We start from the raw sequence: 27,493 nt of genomic DNA, 5'->3' as shown, positions 1-27,493 counted from the left end.
GTAGCTTCCCTACGGGTTACCCTGAAAAGGAGGAATCAGGGTTCCCAGAGCAGGAGCTCCAAAAATAATCTCTCTTTCCACACTTTCTCGTTCCTCATGTAGCTCTGGCTGCCAAGGATGTCGATTAAAAATGGCGCTGAGCATGGCACATCCTGGGCTGTATTGGACGGCAGGAGGAAGCCTTGAGTCCTGTTTGGCAAACTCTGTGTTGGGGTGAAGGCCTGGGTGCCCACAGAAAGGGCTCTGAGTGCCACCTCTGGCACCCGTGCCATAGGTTCGCCACCACTGCACTAGTGGATGGAAGCTCCTTCTCTGTAGCATTTAGAGTGTATGAGTTCAAATCCCAAGCTGAGCACATTTTTTTTATTATTATTATTATGAAGAGGATTATTATTCTTATTATTATTGTGATTATTATTATAATGAAGATGATTATTATTAATAAAAATGTAGTTTAAAGAACTGGTTAGCACAACCCAATGCAATATTAAATAGCCTTGTGCAACATAAATAAGCATGAAAGAACAAAAACAGAAAGCGATGCACAAAAGCGGCCCATACATGAATACTCAAAATATACACCAAAAATTGCTCATTTTATTGATATAAAGGACAAACAAGAAACCATACAAAGACATCTAAAGCCATTTAAAACAAATAATGTACATAGAATGACTTAGGTGGAGATCCCGGTCTGGGTCAACCACAACTAACCTCTAATCCAGACAAAGAATACTGTCTAAACACCTCTACCCATGATAAATTGCATGAAGATATAATAATTATTGCTTATAGTGCCCCAGCCAACGAATTACAGGTAATGGGCGATGGAAGGCCCCAAAATCTTGCTGCAATGATGATAAAACACACCTATAAAGTGCAAGTGCTACAAGTGAAACAACTGTCAAAGCCCCCTAATGTTTAAACCAATGTGAGTTTCCAATGTAAAGTGCAAATTGCAGAGGGGGGGGGATGAAAGTGCTGATAAGCAATCCTATGAGGTCAAGGTTAGGGTCTTACGGCATGTGATAGATTGTAGAAAAAGATCCTGTGAGGTTGGTGGAGCAATGGGAAATGAGGTGGGATGCAAGGTGAACGGCTCCCCGCGCGTATCGTCGTCCCAAGGACGACTTCCTCAGGGCGTAATTAGGGGTGTGGCTTAGGGGGATCGCCACGGCACGCTGCACATGCCGCCATTTTTTCCTTCTTTCTCTTCCAGAAATGTTGGGAGGTATGAAGATGTGAGGAAACACTGGACAGTAAGAGAATATTTTACTATACTCTGCCGCAAAGACGTCGTATAGTAAGAGCTGTAATATCATATACACAATACACAGATACCACTATAAGGACACAGTATGGAGGTAATATCCCCATCACTGCCTCCTGTATACATGTAATGTACATAACACACATATCATATACACAATACACAGATACCACTATAAGGACACAGTATGGAGGTAATATCCTCATCACTGCCCCCTGTATGCATGTAATGTACATAACACACATATCATATACACAATACACAGATACCACTATAAGGACACAGTATGGAGGTAATATCCTCATCACTGCCTCCTGTATACATGTAATGTACATAACACACATATCATATACACAATACACAGATACCACTATAAGGACACAGTATGGAGGTAATATCCCCATCACTGCCCCCTGTATACATGTAATGTACATAACACACATATCATATACACAATACACAGATACCACTATAAGGACACAGTATGGAGGTAATATCCTCATCACTGCCCCCTGTATACATGTAATGTACATAACACACACATATCATATACACAATACACAGATACCACTATAAGGATACAGTATGGAGGTAATATCCCCATCACTGCCTCCTGTATACATGTAATGTACATAACACACATATCATATACACAATACACAGATACCACTATAAGGACACAGTATGGAGGTAATATCCCCATCACTGCCTCCTGTATACATGTAATGTACATAACACACATATCATATACACAATACACAGATACCACTATAAGGACACAGTATGGAGGTAATATCCCCATCACTGCCTCCTGTATACATGTAATGTACATAACACACACATATCATATACACAATACACAGATACCACTATAAGGACACAGTATGGAGGTAATATCCTCATCACTGCCCCCTGTATACATGTAATGTACATAACACACATATCATATACACAATACACAGATACCACTATAAGGACACAGTATGGAGGTAATATCCCCATCACTGCCTCCTGTATACATGTAATGTACATAACACACACATCATATACACAATACACAGATACCACTATAAGGACACAGTATGGAGGTAATATCCCCATCACTGCCTCCTGTATACATGTAATGTACATAACACACACATATCATATACACAATACACAGATACCACTATAAGGACACAGTATGGAGGTAATATCCCCATCACTGCCTCCTGTATACATGTAATGTACATAACACACAGTCATATCATATACACAATACACAGATACCACTATAAGGACACAGTATGGAGGTAATATCCCCATCACTGCCCCCTGTATACATGTAATGTACATAACACACACATCATATACACAATACACAGATACCACTATAAGGACACAGTATGGAGGTAATATCCTCATCACTGCCCCCTGTATACATGTAATGTACATAACACACATATCATATACACAATACACAGATACCACTATAAGGACACAGTATGGAGGTAATATCCTCATCACTGCCCCCTGTATACATGTAATGTACATAACACACATATCATATACACAATACACAGATACCACTATAAGGACACAGTATGGAGGTAATATCCTCATCACTGCCCCCTGTATACATGTAATGTACATAACACACATATCATATACACAATACACAGATACCACTATAAGGACACAGTATGGAGGTAATATCCCCATCACTGCCCCCTGTATACATGTAATGTACATAACACACATATCATATACACAATACACAGATACCACTATAAGGACACAGTATGGAGGTAATATCCCCATCACTGCCTCCTGTATACATGTAATGTACATAACACACATATCATATACACAATACACAGATACCACTATAAGGACACAGTATGGAGGTAATATCCTCATCACTGCCCCCTGTATGCATGTAATGTACATAACACACATATCATATACACAATACACAGATACCACTATAAGGACACAGTATGGAGGTAATATCCTCATCACTGCCTCCTGTATACATGTAATGTACATAACACACATATCATATACACAATACACAGATACCACTATAAGGACACAGTATGGAGGTAATATCCCCCATCACTGCCTCCTGTATACATGTAATGTACATAACACACATATCATATACACAATACACAGATACCACTATAAGGACACAGTATGGAGGTAATATCCTCATCACTGCCTCCTGTATACATGTAATGTACATAACACACATATCATATACACAATACACAGATACCACTATAAGGACACAGTATGGAGGTAATATCCCCATCACTGCCCCCTGTATACATGTAATGTACATAACACACATATCATATACACAATACACAGATACCACTATAAGGACACAGTATGGAGGTAATATCCTCATCACTGCCCCCTGTATACATGTAATGTACATAACACACACATATCATATACACAATACACAGATACCACTATAAGGATACAGTATGGAGGTAATATCCCCATCACTGCCTCCTGTATACATGTAATGTACATAACACACATATCATATACACAATACACAGATACCACTATAAGGACACAGTATGGAGGTAATATCCCCATCACTGCCTCCTGTATACATGTAATGTACATAACACACATATCATATACACAATACACAGATACCACTATAAGGACACAGTATGGAGGTAATATCCCCATCACTGCCTCCTGTATACATGTAATGTACATAACACATAGTCATATCATATACACAATACACAGATACCACTATAAGGACACAGTATGGAGGTAATATCCCCATCACTGCCTCCTGTATACATGTAATGTACATAACACACAGTCATATACACAATACACAGATACCACTATAAGGACACAGTATGGAGGTAATATCCCCATCACTGCCTCCTGTATACATGTAATGTACATAACACACACATATCATATACACAATACACAGATACCACTATAAGGACACAGTATGGAGGTAATATCCTCATCACTGCCCCCTGTATACATGTAATGTACATAACACACATATCATATACACAATACACAGATACCACTATAAGGACACAGTATGGAGGTAATATCCCCATCACTGCCTCCTGTATACATGTAATGTACATAACACACACATCATATACACAATACACAGATACCACTATAAGGACACAGTATGGAGGTAATATCCCCATCACTGCCTCCTGTATACATGTAATGTACATAACACACACATATCATATACACAATACACAGATACCACTATAAGGACACAGTATGGAGGTAATATCCCCATCACTGCCTCCTGTATACATGTAATGTACATAACACACAGTCATATCATATACACAATACACAGATACCACTATAAGGACACAGTATGGAGGTAATATCCCCCATCACTGCCCCACGTATACATGTAATGTACATAACACACATATCATATACACAATACACAGATACCACTATAAGGACACAGTATGGAGGTAATATCCCCATCACTGCCCCCTGTATACATGTAATGTACATAACACACACATCATATACACAATACACAGATACCACTATAAGGACACAGTATGGAGGTAATATCCTCATCACTGCCCCCTGTATACATGTAATGTACATAACACACATATCATATACACAATACACAGATACCACTATAAGGACACAGTATGGAGGTAATATCCTCATCACTGCCCCCTGTATACATGTAATGTACATAACACACATATCATATACACAATACACAGATACCACTATAAGGACACAGTATGGAGGTAATATCCTCATCACTGCCCCCTGTATACATGTAATGTACATAACACACATATCATATACACAATACACAGATACCACTATAAGGACACAGTATGGAGGTAATATCCCCATCACTGCCCCCTGTATACATGTAATGTACATAACACACATATCATATACACAATACACAGATACCACTATAAGGACACAGTATGGAGGTAATATCCCCATCACTGCCTCCTGTATACATGTAATGTACATAACACACATATCATATACACAATACACAGATACCACTATAAGGACACAGTATGGAGGTAATATCCCCATCACTGCCTCCTGTATACATGTAATGTACATAACACACATATCATATACACAATACACAGATACCACTATAAGGACACAGTATGGAGGTAATATCCTCATCACTGCCCCCTGTATACATGTAATGTACATAACACACATATCATATACACAATACACAGATACCACTATAAGGACACAGTATGGAGGTAATATCCCCATCACTGCCTCCTGTATACATGTAATGTACATAACACACATATCATATACACAATACACAGATACCACTATAAGGACACAGTATGGAGGTAATATCCCCATCACTGCCCCCTGTATACATGTAATGTACATAACACACATATCATATACACAATACACAGATACCACTATAAGGACACAGTATGGAGGTAATATCCCCATCACTGCCTCCTGTATACATGTAATGTACATAACACACATATCATATACACAATACACAGATACCGCTATAAGGACACAGTATGGAGGTAATATCCCCATCACTGCCTCCTGTATACATGTAATGTACATAACACACATATCATATACACAATACACAGATACCACTATAAGGACACAGTATGGAGGTAATATCCCCATCACTGCCCCCTGTATACATGTAATGTACATAACACACACATATCATATACACAATACACAGATACCACTATAAGGACACAGTATGGAGGTAATATCCCCATCACTGCCCCTGTATACATGTAATGTACATAACACACATATCATATACACAATACACAGATACCACTATAAGGACACAGTATGGAGGTAATATCCCCATCACTGCCCCCTGTATACATGTAATGTACATTACACACATATCATATACACAATACACAGATACCACTATAAGGACACAGTATGGAGGTAATATCCCCATCACTGCCCCCTGTATACATGTAATGTACATAACACACATCATATACACAATACACAGATACCACTATAAGGACACAGTATGGAGGTAATATCCCCATCACTGCCTCCTGTATACATGTAATGTACATAACACACATATCATATACACAATACACAGATACCACTATAAGGACACAGTATGGAGGTAATATCCCCATCACTGCCTCCTGTATACATGTAATGTACATAACACACATATCATATACACAATACACAGATACCACTATAAGGACACAGTATGGAGGTAATATCCCCATCACTGCCTCCTGTATACATGTAATGTACATAACACACATCATATACACAATACACAGATACCACTATAAGGACACAGTATGGAGGTAATATCCCCATCACTGCCTCCTGTATACATGTAATGTACATAACACACATCATATACACAATACACAGATACCACTATAAGGACACAGTATGGAGGTAATATCCCCATCACTGCCTCCTGTATACATGTAATGTACATAACACACATCATATACACAATACACAGATACCACTATAAGGACACAGTATGGAGGTAATATCCTCATCACTGCCCCTGTATACATGTAATGTACATAACACACACATATCATATACACAATACACAGATACCACTATAAGGACACAGTATGGAGGTAATATCCCCATCACTGCCTCCTGTATACATGTAATGTACATAACACACACATATCATATACACAATACACAGATACCACTATAAGGACACAGTATGGAGGTAATATCCTCATCACTGCCCCCTGTATACATGTAATGTACATAACACACATATCATATACACAATACACAGATACCACTATAAGGACACAGTATGGAGGTAATATCCCCATCACTGCCCCCTGTATACATGTAATGTACATAACACACATATCATATACACAATACACAGATACCACTATAAGGACACAGTATGGAGGTAATATCCCCATCACTGCCTCCTGTATACATGTAATGTACATAACACACATATCATATACACAATACACAGATACCACTATAAGGACACAGTATGGAGGTAATATCCCCATCACTGCCCCCTATATACATGTAATGTACAAAACACACATATCATATACACAATACACAGATACCACTATAAGGACACAGTATGGAGGTAATATCCCCATCACTGCCTCCTGTATACATGTAATGTACATAACACACATATCATATACACAATACACAGATACCACTATAAGGACACAGTATGGAGGTAATATACCCATCACTGCCCCCTGTATACATGTAATGTACATAACACACACATACCATATACACAATACACAGATACCACTATAAGGACACAGTATGGAGGTAATATCCCCATCACTGCCCCCTGTATACATGTAATGTACATAACACACAGTCATATCATATACACAATACACAGATACCACTATAAGGACACAGTATGGAGGTAATATCCCCCATCACTGCCCCCTGTATACATGTAATGTACATAACACAGTCATATCATATACACAATACACAGATACCACTATAAGGACACAGTATGGAGGTAATATCCCCATCACTGCCCCCTGTATACATGTAATATACATAACACACATATCATATACACAATACACAGATACCACTATAAGGACACAGTATGGAGGTAATATCCCCATCACTGCCTCCTGTATACATGTAATGTACATAACACACATATCATATACACAATACACAGATACCACTATAAGGACACAGTATGGAGGTAATATCCCCATCACTGCCCCCTGTATACATGTAATGTACATAACACACATATCATATACACAATACACAGATACCACTATAAGGACACAGTATGGAGGTAATATCCTCATCACTGCCCCCTGTATACATGTAATGTACATAACACAGTCATATCATATACACAATACACAGATACCACTATAAGGACACAGTATGGAGGTAATATCCCCATCACTGCCCCCTGTATACATGTAATGTACATAACACACACATATCATATACACAATACACAGATACCACTATAAGGACACAGTATGGAGGTAATATCCCCATCACTGTCCCCTGTATACATGTAATGTACATAACACACATATCATATACACAATACACAGATACCACTATAAGGACACAGTATGGAGGTAATATCCCCATCACTGCCTCCTGTATGCATGTAATGTACATAACACACATATCATATACACAATACACAGATACCACTATAAGGACACAGTATGGAGGTAATATCCCCATCACTGCCTCCTGTATACATGTAATGTACATAACACACATATCATATACACAATACACAGATACCACTATAAGGACACAGTATGGAGGTAATATCCCCCATCACTGCCCCTGTATACATGTAATGTACATAACACACATATCATATACACAATACACAGATACCACTATAAGGACACAGTATGGAGGTAATATCCCCATCACTGCCTCCTGTATACATGTAATGTATATAACACACAGTTATATCATATACACAATACACAGATACCACTATAAGGACACAGTATGGAGGTAATATCCTCATCACTGCCCCCTGTATACATGTAATGTACATATCACACATATCATATACACAATACACAGATACCACTATAAGGACACAGTATGGAGGTAATATCCCCATCACTGCCCCCTGTATACATGTAATGTACATAACACACATATCATATACACAATACACAGATACCACTATAAGGGCACAGTATGGAGGTAATATCCCCCATCACTGCCTCCTGTATACATGTAATGTACATAACACACATATCATATACACAATACACAGATACCACTATAAGGACACAGTATGGAGGTAATATCCCCATCACTGCCCCCTGTATACATGTAATGCACATAACACACAGTCATATCATATACACAATACACAGGTACCACTATAAGGACACAGTATGGAGGTAATATCCCCATCACTGCCACCTGTATACATGTAATGTACATAACACACATATCATATACACAATACACAGATATCACTATAAGGACACAGTATGGAGGTAATATCCCCATCACTGCCCCCTGTATACATGTAATGTACATAGCACACACATATCATATACACAATACACAGATACCACTATAAGGACACAGTATGGAGGTAATATCCCCCATCACTGCCTCCTGTATACATGTAATGTACATAACACACAGTCATATCATATACACAATACACAGATACCACTATAAGGACACAGTATGGAGGTAATATCCTCATCACTGCCTCCTGTATACATGTAATGTACATATCACACATATCATATACACAATACACAGATACCACTATAAGGACACAGTATGGAGGTAATATCCTCATCACTGCCTCCTGTATACATGTAATGTACATAACACATAGTCATATCATATACACAATACACAGATACCACTATAAGGACACAGTATGGAGGTAATATCCTCATCACTGCCTCCTGTATACATGTAATGTACATATCACACATATCATATACACAATACACAGATACCACTATAAGGACACAGTATGGAGGGAATATCCTCATCACTGCCTCCTGTATACATGTAATGTACATAACACACATATCATATACACAATACACAGATACCACTATAAGGACACAGTATGGAGGTAATATCCCCCATCACTGCCCCTGTATACATGTAATGTACATAACACACATATCATATACACAATACACAGATACCACTATAAGGACACAGTATGGAGGTAATATCCCCCATCACTGCCCCTGTATACATGTAATGTACATATCACACATATCATATACACAATACACAGATACCACTATAAGGACACAGTATGGAGGTAATATCCCCCATCACTGCCTCCTGTATACATGTAATGTACATAACACACAGTCATATCATATACACAATACACAGATACCACTATAAGGACACAGTATGGAGGTAATATCCTCATCACTGCCTCCTGTATACATGTAATGTACATATCACACATATCATATACACAATACACAGATACCACTATAAGGACACAGTATGGAGGTAATATCCTCATCACTGCCTCCTGTATACATGTAATGTACATAACACATAGTCATATCATATACACAATACACAGATACCACTATAAGGACACAGTATGGAGGTAATATCCTCATCACTGCCTCCTGTATACATGTAATGTACATATCACACATATCATATACACAATACACAGATACCACTATAAGGACACAGTATGGAGGGAATATCCTCATCACTGCCTCCTGTATACATGTAATGTACATAACACACATATCATATACACAATACACAGATACCACTATAAGGACACAGTATGGAGGTAATATCCTCATCACTGCCCCCCGTATACATGTAATGTACATAACACACAGTCATATCATATACACAATACACAGATACCACTATAAGGACACAGTATGGAGGTAATATCCTCATCACTGCCTCCTGTATACATGTAATGTACATAACACATAGTCATATCATATACACAATACACAGATACCACTATAAGGACACAGTATGGAGGTAATATCCTCATCACTGCCCCCTGTATACATGTAATGTACATAACACACATATCATATACACAATACACAGATACCACTATAAGCACACAGTATGGAGGTAATATCCTCATCACTGCCCCCTGTATACATGTAATGTACATAACACACATATCATATACACAATACACAGATACCACTATAAGGACACAGTATGGAGGTAATATCCCCATCACTGCCCCCTGTATACATGTAATGTACATAACACACAGTCATATCACATACACAATACACAGATACCACTATAAGGACACAGTATGGAGGTAATATCCCCATCACTGCCCCCTGTATACATGTAATGTACATAACACACACATATCATATACACAATACACAGATACCACTATAAGGACACAGTATGGAGGTAATATCCCCATCACTGCCTCCTGTATACATGTAATGTACATAACACACATATCATATACACAATACACAGATACCACTATAAGGACACAGTATAGAGGTAATATCCTCATCACTGCCTCCTGTATACATGTAATGTACATAACACACATATCATATACACAATACACAGATACCACTATATGGACACAGTATGGAGGTAATATCCCCATCACTGCCTCCTGTATACATGTAATGTACATAACACACATATCATATACACAATACACAGATACCACTATAAGGACACAGTATGGAGGTAATATCCCCATCACTGCCCCCTGTATACATGTAATGTACATAACACACAGTCATATCATATACACAATACACAGATACCACTATAAGGACACAGTATGGAGGTAATATCCCCCATCACTGCCCCCTGTATACATGTAATGTACATAACACACATATCATATACACAATACACAGATACCACTATAAGGACACAGTATGGAGGTAATATCCCCATCACTGCCTCCTGTATACATGTAATGTACATAACACACATATCATATACACAATACACAGATACCGCTATAAGGACACAGTATGGAGGTAATATCCCCATCACTGCCTCCTGTATACATGTAATGTACATATCACACATATCATATACACAATACACAGATACCACTATAAGGACACAGTATGGAGGCAATATCCCCATCACTGCCTCCTGTATACATGTAATGTACATAACACACATATCATATACACAATACACAGATACCACTATAAGGACACAGTATGGAGGTAATATCCCCATCACTGCCTCCTGTATACATGTAATGTACATAACACACATATCATATACACAATACACAGATACCACTATAAGGACACAGTATGGAGGTAATATCCCCATCACTGCCTCCTGTATACATGTAATGTACATAACACACATATCATATACACAATACACAGATACCACTATAAGGACACAGTATGGAGGTAATATCCCCATCACTGCCTCCTGTATACATGTAATGTACATAACACACATATCATATACACAATACACAGATACCACTATAAGGACACAGTATGGAGGCAATATCCCCATCACTGCCTCCTGTATACATGTAATGTACATAACACACATATCATATACACAATACACAGATACCACTATAAGGACACAGTATGGAGGTAATATCCCCATCACTGCCCCTGTATACATGTAATGTACATAACACACATATCATATACACAATACACAGATACCACTAAAAGGACACAGTATGGAGGTAATATCCTCATCACTGCCCCCTGTATACATGTAATGTACATAACACACAGTCATATCATATACACAATACACAGATACCACTATAAGGACACAGTATGGAGGTAATATCCTCATCACTGCCCCTGTATACATGTAATGTACATAACACACATATCATATACACAATACACAGATACCACTATAAGGACACAGTATGGAGGTAATATCCCCATCACTGCCCCCTGTATACATGTAATATACATAACACACATATCATATACACAATACACAGATACCACTATAAGGACACAGTATGGAGGTAATATCCCCATCACTGCCTCCTGTATACATGTAATGTACATAACACACATATCATATACACAATACACAGATACCACTATAAGGACACAGTATGGAGGTAATATCCCCATCACTGCCTCCTGTATACATGTAATGTACATAACACACATATCATATACACAATACACAGATACCACTATAAGGTCACAGTATGGAGGTAATATCCCCATCACTGCCCCCTGTATACATGTAATGTACATAACACACAGTTATATCATATACACAATACACAGATACCACTATAAGGACACAGTATAGTGGTAATATCCCCATCACTGCCTCCTGTATACATGTAATGTACATAACACACATATCATATACACAATACACAGATACCACTATAAGGTCACAGTATGGAGGTAATATCCCCATCACTGCCCCCTGTATACATGTAATGTACATAACACACAGTTATATCATATACACAATACACAGATACCACTACAAGGACACAGTATGGAGGTAATATCCCCATCACTGCCCCCTGTATACATGTAATGTACATAACACACATATCATATACACAATACACAGATACCACTATAAGGACACAGTATGGAGGTAATATCCCCATCACTGCCCCCTGTATACATGTAATGTACATAACACACATATCATATACACAATACACAGATACCACTATAAGGACACAGTATGGAGGTAATATCCTCATCACTGCCCCCTGTATACATGTAATGTACATAACACAGTCATATCATATACACAATACACAGATACCACTATAAGGACACAGTATGGAGGTAATATCCCCATCACTGCCTCCTGTATACATGTAATGTACATAACACACATATCATATACACAATACACAGATACCACTATAAGGACACAGTATGGAGGTAGTATCCCCCATCACTGCCCCTGTATACATGTAATGTACATAACACACATATCATATACACAATACACAGATACCACTATAAGGACACAGTATGGAGGTAATATCCCCCATCACTGCCCCTGTATACATGTAATGTACATATCACACAGTCATATCATATACACAATACACAGATACCACTATAGGGACACAGTATGGAGGTAATATCCCCATCACTGCCCCCTGTATACATGTAATGTACATAACACACACATATCATATACACAATACACAGATACCACTATAAGGACACAGTATGGAGGTAATATCCCCCATCACTGCCTCCTGTATACATGTAATGTACATAACACACAGTCATATCATATACACAATACACAGATACCACTATAAGGGCACAGTATGGAGGTAATATCCCCATCACTGCCCCTGTATACATGTAATGTACATATCACACATATCATATACACAATACACAGATACCACTATAAGGACACAGTATGGAGGTAATATCCTCATCACTGCCTCCTGTATACATGTAATGTACATAACACATAGTCATATCATATACACAATACACAGATACCACTATAAGGGCACAGTATGGAGGGAATATCCTCATCACTGCCTCCTGTATACATGTAATGTACATAACACACATATCATATACACAATACACAGATACCACTATAAGGACACAGTATGGAGGTAATATCCCCATCACTGCCCCTGTATACATGTAATGTACATAACACACAGTCATATCATATACACAATACACAGATACCACTATAAGGACACAGTATGGAGGTAATATCCCCCATCACTGCCTCCTGTATACATGTAATGTACATAACACACATATCATATACACAATACACAGATACCACTATAAGGACACAGTATGGAGGTAATATCCTCATCACTGCCCCTGTATACATGTAATGTACATAACACACACATATCATATACACAATACACAGATACCACTATAAGGACACAGTATGGAGGTAATATCCTCATCACTGCCCCCTGTATACATGTAATGTACATAACACACATATCATATACACAATACACAGATACCACTATAAGGACACAGTATAGAGGTAATATCCCCATCACTGCCTCCTGTATACATGTAATGTACATAACACAGTCATATCATATACACAATACACAGATACCACTATAAGGACACAGTATGGAGGTAATATCCCCATCACTGCCTCCTGTATACATGTAATGTACATATCACACATATCATATACACAATACACAGATACCACTATAAGGGCACAGTATGGAGGTAATATCCCCATCACTGCCCCCTGTATACATGTAATGCACATAACACACACATCATATACACAATACACAGATACCACTATAAGGACACAGTATGGAGGTAATATCCCCATCACTGCCCCCTGTATACATGTAATGTACATAACACACATATCATATACACAATACACAGATACCACTATAAGGACACAGTATGGAGGTAATATCCCCATCACTGCCCCCTGTATACATGTAATGTACATAACACACACATATCATATACACAATACATAGATACCACTATAAGGACACAGTATGGAGGTAATATCCTCATCACTGCCCCCTGTATACATGTAATGTACATAACACACATATCATATACACAATACACAGATACCACTATAAGGACACAGTATGGAGGTAATATCCTCATCACTGCCCCCTGTATACATGTAATGTACATAACACACATATCATATACACAATACACAGATACCACTATAAGGACACAGTATGGAGGTAATATCCTCATCACTGCCCCCTGTATACATGTAATGTACATAACACACATATCATATACACAATACACAGATACCACTATAATGACACAGTATGGAGGTAATATCCCCATCACTGCCCCCTGTATACATGTAATGTACATAACACACAGTCATATCATATACACAATACACAGATACCACTATAAGGACACAGTATGGAGGTAATATCCCCATCACTGCCTCCTGTATGCATGTAATGTACATAACACACATATCATATACACAATACACAGATACCACTATAAGGACACAGTATGGAGGTAATATCCTCATCACTGCCCCCTGTATACATGTAATGTACATAACACACATATCATATACACAATACACAGATACCACTATAAGGACACAGTATGGAGGTAATATCCTCATCACTGCCCCCTGTATACATGTAATGTACATAACACACATATCATATACACAATACACAGATACCACTATAAGGACACAGTATGGAGGTAATATCCCCATCACTGCCTCCTGTATACATGTAATGTACATAACACACATATCATATACACAATACACAGATACCACTATAAGGACACAGTATGGAGGTAATATCCTCATCACTGCCTCCTGTATACATGTAATGTACATAACACACATATCATATACACAATACACAGATACCACTATAATGACACAGTATGGAGGTAATATCCCCATCACTGCCCCCTGTATACATGTAATGTACATAACACACAGTCATATCATATACACAATACACAGATACCACTATAAGGGCACAGTATGGAGGTAATATCCCCATCATTGCCTCCTGTATACATGTAATGTACATAACACACATATCATATACACAATACACAGATACCACTATAAGGTCACAGTATGGAGGTAATATCCTCATCACTGCCTCCTGTATACATGTAATGTACATAACACACATATCATATACACAATACACAGATACCACTATAAGGACACAGTATGGAGGTAATATCCCCATCACTGCCCCCTGTATGCATGTAATGTACATAACACACATATCATATACACAATACACAGATACCACTATAAGGACACAGTATGGAGGTAATATCCCCCATCACTGCCTCCTGTATACATGTAATGTACATAACACACACATATCATATACACAATACACAGATACCACTATAAGGACACAGTATGGAGGTAATATCCTCATCACTGCCCCCTGTATACATGTAATGTACATAACACACATCATATACACAATACACAGATACCACTATAAGGACACAGTATGGAGGTAATATCCCCATCACTGCCCCCTGTATACATGTAATGTACATAACACACAGTCATATCATATACACAATACACAGATACCACTATAAGGACACAGTATGGAGGTAATATCCTCATCACTGCCCCTGTATACATGTAATGTACATAACACACACACATATCATATACACAATACACAGATACCACTATAAGGACACAGTATGGAGGTAATATCCCCATCACTGCCCCCTGTACACATGTAATGTACATAACACACACATATCATATACACAATACACAGATACCACTATAAGGACACAGTATGGAGGTAATATCCCCATCACTGCCTCCTGTATACATGTAATGTACATAACACACAGTCATATCATATACACAATACACAGATACCACTATAAGGACACAGTATGGAGGTAATATCCTCATCACTGCCCCCTGTATACATGTAATGTACATAACACACATATCATATACACAATACACAGATACCACTATAAGGACACAGTATGGAGGTAATATCCTCATCACTGCCCCCTGTATACATGTAATGTACATAACACACATATCATATACACAATACACAGATACCACTATAAGGACACAGTATGGAGGTAATATCCCCATCACCGCCCCTGTATACATGTAATGTACATAACACACATATCATATACACAATACACAGATACCACTATAAGGACACAGTATGGAGGTAATATCCCCATCACTGCCTCCTGTATACATGTAATGTACATAACACACATATCATATACACAATACACAGATACCACTATAAGGACACAGTATGGAGGTAATATCCCCATCACTGCCCCCTGTATACATGTAATGTACATAACACACATATCATATACACAATACACAGATACCACTATAAGGACACAGTATGGAGGTAATATCCCCATCACTGCCCCCTGTATACATGTAATGTACATAACACACATATCATATACACAATACACAGATACCACTATAAGGACACAGTATAGAGGTAATATCCCCATCACTGCCTCCTGTATACATGTAATGTACATAACACACAGTCATATCATATACACAATACACAGATACCACTATAAGGACACAGTATGGAGGTAATATCCTCATCACTGCCCCCTGTATACATGTAATGTACATATCACACATATCATATACACAATACACAGATACCACTATAAGGACACAGTATGGAGGTAATATCCCCATCACTGCCCCCTGTATACATGTAATGTACATAACACACACATATCATATACACAATACACAGATACCACTATAAGGGCACAGTATGGAGGTAATATCCCCATCACTGCCCCCTGTATACATGTAATGTACATAACACACATATCATATACACAATACACAGATACCACTATAAGGACACAGTATGGAGGTAATATCCCCATCACTGCCCCCTGTATACATGTAATGTACATAACACACACATATCATATACACAATACACAGATACCACTATAAGGACACAGTATGGAGGTAATATCCCCATCACTACCCCCTGTATACATGTAATGTACATAACACACATATCATATACACAATACACAGATACCACTATAAGGACACAGTATGGAGGTAATATCCCCATCACCGCCCCTGTATACATGTAATGTACATAACACACATATCATATACACAATACACAGATACCACTATAAGGACACAGTATGGAGGTAATATCCCCATCACCGCCCCTGTATACATGTAATGTACATAACACACATATCATATACACAATACACAGATACCACTATAAGGACACAGTATGGAGGTAATATCCTCATCACTGCCCCTGTATACATGTAATGTACATAACACACATATCATATACACAATACACATATACCACTATAAGGACACAGTATGGAGGCAATATCCCCATCACTGCCCCCTGTATACATGTAATGTACATAACACACATATCATATACACAATACACAGATATCACTATAAGGACACAGTATGGAGGTAATATCCCCATCACTGCCCCCTGTATACATGTAATGTACATAACACACATATCATATACACAATACACAGATATCACTATAAGGACACAGTATGGAGGTAATATCCCCATCACTGCCCCCTGTATACATGTAATGTACATAACACACATATCATATACACAATACACAGATATCACTATAAGGACACAGTATGGAGGTAATATCCCCCATCACTGCCCCCTGTATACATGTAATGTACATAACACACATATCATATACACAATACACAGATACCACTATAAGGACACAGTATGGAGGTAATATCCTCATCACTGCCTCCTGTATACATGTAATGTACATAACACACACATCATATACACAATACACAGATACCACTATAAGGACACAGTATGCAGGTAATATCCTCATCACTGCCTCCTGTATACATGTAATGTACATAACACAGTCATATCATATACACAATACACAGATACCACAGTATGGAGGTAATATCCTCATCACTGCCTCCTGTATACATGTAATGTACATAACACAGTCATATCATATACACAATACACAGATACCACTATAAGGACACAGTATGGAGGTAATATCCTCATCACTGCCTCCTGTATACATGTAATGTACATAACACACAGTCATATACACAATACACAGATACCACTATAAGGACACAGTATGGAGGTAATATCCCCCATCACTGCCCCCTGTATACATGTAATGTACATAACACACATATCATATACACAATACACAGATACCACTATAAGGACACAGTATGGAGGTAATATCCTCATCACTGCCCCCTGTATACATGTAATGTACATAACACACATATCATATACACAATACACAGATACCACTATAAGGACACAGTATGGAGGTAATATCCCCCATCACTGCCCCCTGTATACATGTAATGTACATAACACACATATCATATACACAATACACAGATACCACTATAAGGACACAGTATGGAGGTAATATCCCCATCACTGCCCCCTGTATACATGTAATGTACATAACACACATACCCTGTTTCCCCTAAAATAAGACATCCCCTGAAAATAAGACCTAGTACAATTTTGTTCAGGCTTAGAAATATAAGGCCTCCCCTGAAAATAAGACCTAGCGGCAGTCATTGCAGCAGCTCCCCCCACGCCGTACATTAGTATTAGTAAATCTTTTAGATGCTGCAGAAGTATGTGACATGGAGAAGAATTCATGGAAGTAAATCACCGGCTGTTGTGCTGCAAATGTGATCCCAGCAGCTACCAGGATAAGAAGGGTCATTTATGGAAAGTGCTTTTACTAAACATGAGAGATTGGGGCCAATGATTCTAATAGAAATGGAGTCACAAGAAATTCAGCATGAAATTCAGAGTTTGGAGATTTATAGGATGTTAGAGAAGTTGAATTTTTTGTTCACCAATAAATGTAAATACTTGTTCATGGAAAAATAAGACATCCCCTGAAAATAAGACCTAGTGCCTCTTTAGGAGCAAAAATTAATATAAGACACTGTCTTATTTTCGGGGAAACAGGGTATCATATACACAATACACAGATACCACTATAAGGACACAGTATGGAGGTAATATCCCCATCACTGCCCCCTGTATACATGTAATGTACATAACACACACATCATATACACAATACACAGATACCACTATAAGGACACAGTATGGAGGTAATATCCCCATCACTGCCTCCTGTATACATGTAATGTACATAACACACATATCATATACACAATACACAGATACCACTATAAGGACACAGTATGGAGGTAATATCCCCATCACTGCCCCCTGTATACATGTAATGTACATAACACACATATCATATACACAATACACAGATACCACTATAAGGACACAGTATGGAGGTAATATCCCCATCACTGCCTCCTGTATACATGTAATGTACATAACACACATATCATATACACAATACACAGATACCACTATAAGGACACAGTATGGAGGTAATATCCCCATCACTGCCTCCTGTATACATGTAATGTACATAACACACACATATCATATACACAATACACAGATACCACTATAAGGACACAGTATGGAGGTAATATCCCCATCACTGCCCCCTGTATACATGTAATGTACATAACACACATATCATATACACAATACACAGATACCACTATAAGGACACAGTATGGAGGTAATATCCCCATCACTGCCCCTGTATACATGTAATGTACATAACACACATATCATATACACAATACACAGATACCACTATAAGGACACAGTATGGAGGTAATATCCTCATCACTGCCCCCTGTATACATGTAATGTACATAACACACATATCATATACACAATACACAGATACCACTATAAGGACACAGTATGGAGGTAATATCCCCATCACTGCCTCCTGTATACATGTAATGTACATAACACACATATCATATACACAATACACAGATACCACTATAAGGACACAGTATGGAGGTAATATCCTCATCACTGTTGTTAGTCATTGTAACATAAAGCATAAATCTCAGAACATGTAATTGCAGCCGGATGTGAGAACAGCAGTGATATCATATCAGTAATAGTGTAAGAAGTAGAAGAGCCGGAGGTAGACAGCGGGAGAATCTTACCATCACTGGGAGATATAATACTCATCTCTGATCCTCAATAGATAATAAATCCTGCAAGACACAAAACCTTCATTACATGTGGAAGAAACACATTTACCCCATTACATGACAGAACATCTCCCCTCCCCCACACCCTGACACCTTCTCTATACACAGAGGGATGTGGATGAGGCTTGTTGTCAGCAGTGACCAATTTTTAGTCTCTTAGAAATTCATTAGCTGCAGTTTCCTCCAAATCTTACTTTAGGAGGGGGAAAAGTTCTATAGTTTCTTCCTCTACCTGAGTCCTCCTATTAAAGGAAACCTACCATGTGATTGGATGCATTATGAAGCAAACATACCTTGATACTGCTGTAGCTACACTGATGCAGGATCATATCTTGGTTAATCCCTGAGCTGAGTGGTTTTGCTGAAAAACAATTATAACATTCAGGACCTTGGGAAAGCTGAGTCAGCATGGCTGCCAAGATAAACACATTACACACGGGAGCTTGGAATTACAGATGGAGTTAAGTCGAGCGTGACTAATCAACCTGAGCTGGTTCACTCATATACAACAGCTGGGGGATGGTGCAGCAATTGATTATTCTGTCTGGCAGGGAGAAGAGTGATTGCATCATCATCTCCTGCAGAGAAAAACTCTACTGCTATGAGAAGCGGGAAAGCAAGCGCCATAGAAGGGACAGAGCTTCATTATCATAATGTTATAATTGTTTTTTCAACAAAACCACTCCGGGATTAAACAAGATATGATCCTGCATCAGTGTAGCTACAGCAGTCTCAAGGTATGTTTGTTTCATAATGCACCAAATCAAATGGTAGGTTGTCTTTAACTACATCAAAACTAATCAAAAGGTTCTCAAAATGATATTCATGAAAATGTCAGCTCGTTCCCCAGAAAATGACACATTTTAAAGCGTTTTTCCGTGTTACCATCTATTTGGATGGTTTTACAACAAGTGTAAGCACCAGTGTCGACACTTTCAGAGCTGTTTCCACTTTCAGAAATGAAGAAAAACTATTTCAAACTAGCCAAACGCATGGTAAACATTCAAAAAAGCAGCGCAAACGCAGCGTCTGAGCGCACCCGGAGGGTGATGCCACACATGGCATTTTTGGTCTGTTTTTAAGCATGCTCTATCTTTTCCCCATGTACGGCCACATATACCTCCCCCCCAGACGGCCATGTGAATGTACCTTAAGGGTGGTGACACACATGGCGTTTTTAGGCCGTTTTTTGAGCGCATGCGTTTTTTTCCCGATCTGAAAATGCACTACTTAAAACGGCCTAAAAACGCCATGTGTGTCACCACCCCCAGTCTACAATGCAGCAGCAACCATAGAAAACAATCCATGTGAGAGGAGAGGCCTCTGCAGAGATATCACTATGACCATCACGCAGTCCTGTGTCTTACTCAAGTTCTGCCCGGACAGAAGAAGATGCTGCGAGATCACTGGCAACTGTGAAGTCAGTAATAATTTTGATGCTTTATATAAATCAGGAGCTACTGTATACAAATATTTTTAGTGGAGGGGGTACTGTATAATGAAATATAGACCATATGTAAGATATATTGAGGGGGGTCACTGTGTATGTATTATATATAGCAAAAGAAAGTTGTATGGAGTAAATGTTTGTTATTTAGATTTTATTTTATCACAAAAATGGGAAATTTTTATGCTGTGATTACAAAACACTTCACGTGTCACATATCATAACATCACAGAAAAATATAGAAACAAAAACACAATAGACAGAAATGACCCTTGTAAGAAGCACATGGCAAAAACATGCAGTGTCTACATATCTCCATTCCTGGCCACGACATAATTCATCTTAGCCGCAAAGTCCGGGACATTGTGGTTATCCAGGAGAAACTATGCAGTAAATAACTGTGATATTTTTAGTGGCGCGGTGTGGACACGTGTAGCAAGGAGCTGGAGAGACCTGGCTTGCATATCCTGGAGTGAAGGCCGGGAGAAGTTATTCTGAGGGTGCGGTCACACGTTGCAGTTAAAACGGCATCACAATCAGCTTTGAGGAGGTTTTAGGTGCAGTTTTGTCAATTAAACAGGTGAAAGACATGAACTGAACGGGTGAATGACATTTGTGGAGCAGGTTTCCCCTTCAAAGTCAAATTCACTCATTCAGTTCATGTCTTTCACCTGTTTAATTGACAAAACTGCACCTAAAACCAACTCAAAGCTGATTTCGATGCAGTTTTAACTGCAACATGTGACCACACCCTGAGGATCTATACCTGATGGATAATTGAAGCCTGTGAGGAGACCACCAGGATATGGACCAGGCCAGCGCTGATGGAAAAGGTTGCATATTTCTGCTACATGTATCACAGCCCCGGGGTGCAGTACATTTATTGTCACTATATTTATATACAGATCAGATCAAATGCTAATACAGGCGGTACCCTACTTAAGAACACTCGACTTACATACGACCCATAGTTACAAACAGACCTCTGGATATTGGTAATTTATTGTACTTTAGTCGTAGGCTGCAATAATCAGCTGTAACAGTTATCACAGGCGTCTAATGAAGCTTTAGGGTTAATATTGATTCTTATGACAACCCAACATTTTTAAAATCCAATTGTCACAGAGACCAAAAAAGTTCTGGCTGGGATTACAATGATAAAATATACAGTTCCGACTTACATACAAACTCAACTTAAGAACAAACCTACAGACCCTATCTGGTATGTAACCCGGGTACGGCCTGTATATATTTCTGTGTGCAGTATATTTGCATTACATTCATTACAGGCACATATTTATCTGTGTGTTTATGCAGTACAAGTGTTTGCTCAATATAATGTGTGGACATCGCTGTGGGTTTTTGCTATATGGGGCCCGACATAAAGTTTGTACTATGGCACATTACAGTCTTATTACGCCACTGTCTGTCACCTTATTTCAGTGTTTGCGTCACTATTTTTTACTCCCCTCAATCGAAAGCAAATTCTATTACTCCATGCAAGCTGGGAACATGTACCGCATTTTTTCGGACTATAAGGCGCACCGGATTATAAGGCGCACCATCAATAAATGCCTGCTAAAACATCTAGTTTCATATATAAGGCGCACCGGATTATAAGGCGCACCTGATTATAAGGATGAATGACCAGCAGGTGGCAGACCTGTGCACAGTACAAGGCAGCTGTTGTCTGTAAGTACAGTTCATATATAAGGCACCTTTGATTTAAAAAAAAAAAAAAAAAAAAAACGGTAATAAATATTTTTTATGTATTGAATTTCTGAAAAAAATCACATTTGCACCATTTTCTTACTCTGTTTTCCCGGCTTTTACTGTGCGCTCCAAATGTCCCCTTCCCTTTATCCTTTTGGTCAGTACAATCAAGAAAATACAAAATTTCTATATTTTTTCATTTATCCCATTTTGGTGACTGTACGAGCATTTGATCACTTTATTTTTGTGTGTGGATAAAATAGCGGCGATTTAGACATTAGGGGTTTTTTTCCATTTTCTCCACTGTATGGAGCAATCATTTCTATATTTTGATAGAATTGTAGGATTACCTACATGCATTTATTCATCTTTGAGTTCTAAGAAAATGAAGGTAATATTTAACCCCTTAAGGACGCAGGGTTCTTTCGCTCATTTCTCGCTCTCCACCTTCAAAAATCCATAACTTTTTAATTTTTCCGTGTACAGAGCTGTGTGAGGCCTTATTTTGTGCGTAACAAATTTTACTTTCCCGTGATGTTATTTATTATTCCAGGCCGTGTACTGGGAAGCTGGAAAAAAATTCCAAATGTGGTAAAATTGGAAAAAACGTGTTTGCATCATGTCCTTGTGGGCTCAGTTTTTATGGCTGTCACTGTGCGCTTTACATAACACGTCTACTTTCTTTTTTGGTTTGGTACCATCGCAGGGATACCAAATTAATATATACAGGTTTTTATTTAATAACTTTTTCATAGCTATCATTTTTAGGACTGTGTGACATTTTGATCACTTTTTATTCCATTTTCTATGTGTTGTAAAATGGTGTAAAAGTCGCTATGGGGATAGCCGCCGGCATTAAGTAGTTTTAGATTTGGATAGATCAAGCATTACCTATTGTGTCTGTTATTATTACTGTTTATTACGTTTTATATCATTTCTAGGGAAAGGGGGGTGATTTAAACTTTTGTTTTTTCCTTTTTTAATTATTTTTGAAACATTTTCGAAATTTTTTTTTTTACTATTTTTTTTAGACACTCTAGGGTACATTAACCCTAGATTGTCTGATCGTTCCTACCATATACTGCAATACTACTGTATTGCCCATGCGCCACCGTTGTCAGCTTTGCCAGCTGCATCGGAAGACGTGGGGGTGCTGTCACACGTCGCGTTTACTGCATGCGTTTAAAAACGCATTGCTACAGCTGAAGGGATATTTCCCTAATTAAACAGCTGTTAACGCTTGGGTTTACAAAACGCAAGCGTTAACGCATTGTTAACGCATGCGTTAACATCGCGGTTAACACATGCATTTTGTAAACGCAGGTGTTAACAGCTGTTTAATTAGGCAAATCTCCCTTCAGTTGTAGCAATGCGTTTTTAAACGCATGCAGTAAACGCGATGTGTGACCGCACCCTAAGATGCAATATGCAGCAAACCCCACCTGTGTATGAAGAGGGCTCACCCCGTCCTATGCACAATACCTCCAGACAACACAAGATATGATCCAGTTGCAGGGGCCCCTGTTACAATAATAATCTCTGAGAAGATCCCTCTCTATATACCAGTGCAATTTGTGTCACATTGTAACAGTAGCAGATAACAGCTCTTAGTTACATAAAATCCACAAATAGACAACCACTAAGCCCATAGCCTAGTGCAGTGATGGCGAACCTTTTGAGGCTGAGTGCCCAAACTGCAACCCAAAACCCTGCTTATTTATCGCGAGGTGCCAACCAAAAAATTAAAGCAGTATCTTATTGCTCCCTGTTCAACAACTTTCAATCATATTGGCCTCCTGAAGACAGCAACACAGTAGATAGATAAATGCATTAACATTTTTCCAGAAGGGTAATAATACTCCTCTCACAATTTTTGAGGAGTATTTTTAACCGAGGAGGAGTACGAAATTTTCATTAATAAATATATAACTCCTAGGCGTATATATAGTGTTAAGAGATGTCTATTAATACAAGGAAAAAGTTACAGCTCCTGTTTTCTCTGCTTAAAAGGGTTTTCCCACAAATTCAAGTTAGGCCCTATCCAATTCTTGGGAAAATCCCTTTAGGGCGCATTCACACGATGCATTGGGGGACATTTACTTAAAGTGTCGGTGTCTGCATTGGCTTTGTTACCGACCTGCTCTCGGAAAGAAGACACACATTTAATATTGTAGAGCTGTGCAGAGACATTTCTGTCCCCGAGACCATTTTCTGTCCCCGAGACCATTTTCTGTCCCTGGGACCAAAATCTGTCCCGAGCACCAGAAATGTGTCCAACAGTCCCTGCTAGACCAGTTTTCTTTTGGTCTACTTTCCGCCAGTTTACAGCGCCCAAAAATGGCTGTGACACATATATTCTGTCTGAGTTTCCACTCCGCCAAAGCCACGCCCCTTTTTGGAGAAGAGTCGGAGCAGACGGAAAAAGTCATTTTTTCTGTCCCCGACAGCTAATAAATAGGTCTGAGAGCAGAACATGTGGTGAGAGCGCCACAAAACTGGTGGAAACGCCATAGTAAATGTCCCCCATTGAGTCACTTTCTTATGCGTTTTTGACGCATTCCAAAGGCTTCACATGTTGAAGTAACATTGGGTTTTAGCAAATGCAATGGAAACGCAATGTTACTTCAACATGTGTTCAAGGTTCAAGCCTTTGGAATGTGTCAAAAACGCAACGCATCGTATGAATGCGCCCTCAAAAAGCAAGTATGTATTAAACAAGTGCTGCACAACATTTTTGTGGTGTCTTCACACATGGCGTTTTCAAACACATCAGAACAGCTGAGAAGAGATTTGCATAATTACATTGCAGT

The 27,493-nt window shown here is 38.6% G+C and overlaps 1 protein-coding gene across 2 annotated transcripts in view; it reads right to left on the bottom strand.

Moving 5' to 3' along the window:
• The window catches only part of LOC140069215 (NACHT, LRR and PYD domains-containing protein 3-like), a 76,610-nt gene extending 55,081 nt beyond the window's left edge, over positions 1-21,529 (bottom strand). For both annotated transcript variants that reach the window (XM_072114661.1, XM_072114662.1), the window contains exon 1: positions 21,476-21,529. In XM_072114661.1, the coding sequence (XP_071970762.1) occupies positions 21,476-21,500 (25 nt within the window). In that variant the 5' untranslated portion in view covers positions 21,501-21,529. The remainder of the gene's footprint in view (positions 1-21,475) is intronic.
• Positions 21,530-27,493: the final 5,964 nt, after the last annotated feature.

Source organism: Engystomops pustulosus, chromosome 7, assembly GCF_040894005.1.
Source record: "Engystomops pustulosus chromosome 7, aEngPut4.maternal, whole genome shotgun sequence".
NCBI lineage: Eukaryota > Metazoa > Chordata > Amphibia > Anura > Leptodactylidae > Engystomops > Engystomops pustulosus.
This window is presented reverse-complemented; position numbering and strand designations above follow the sequence as displayed.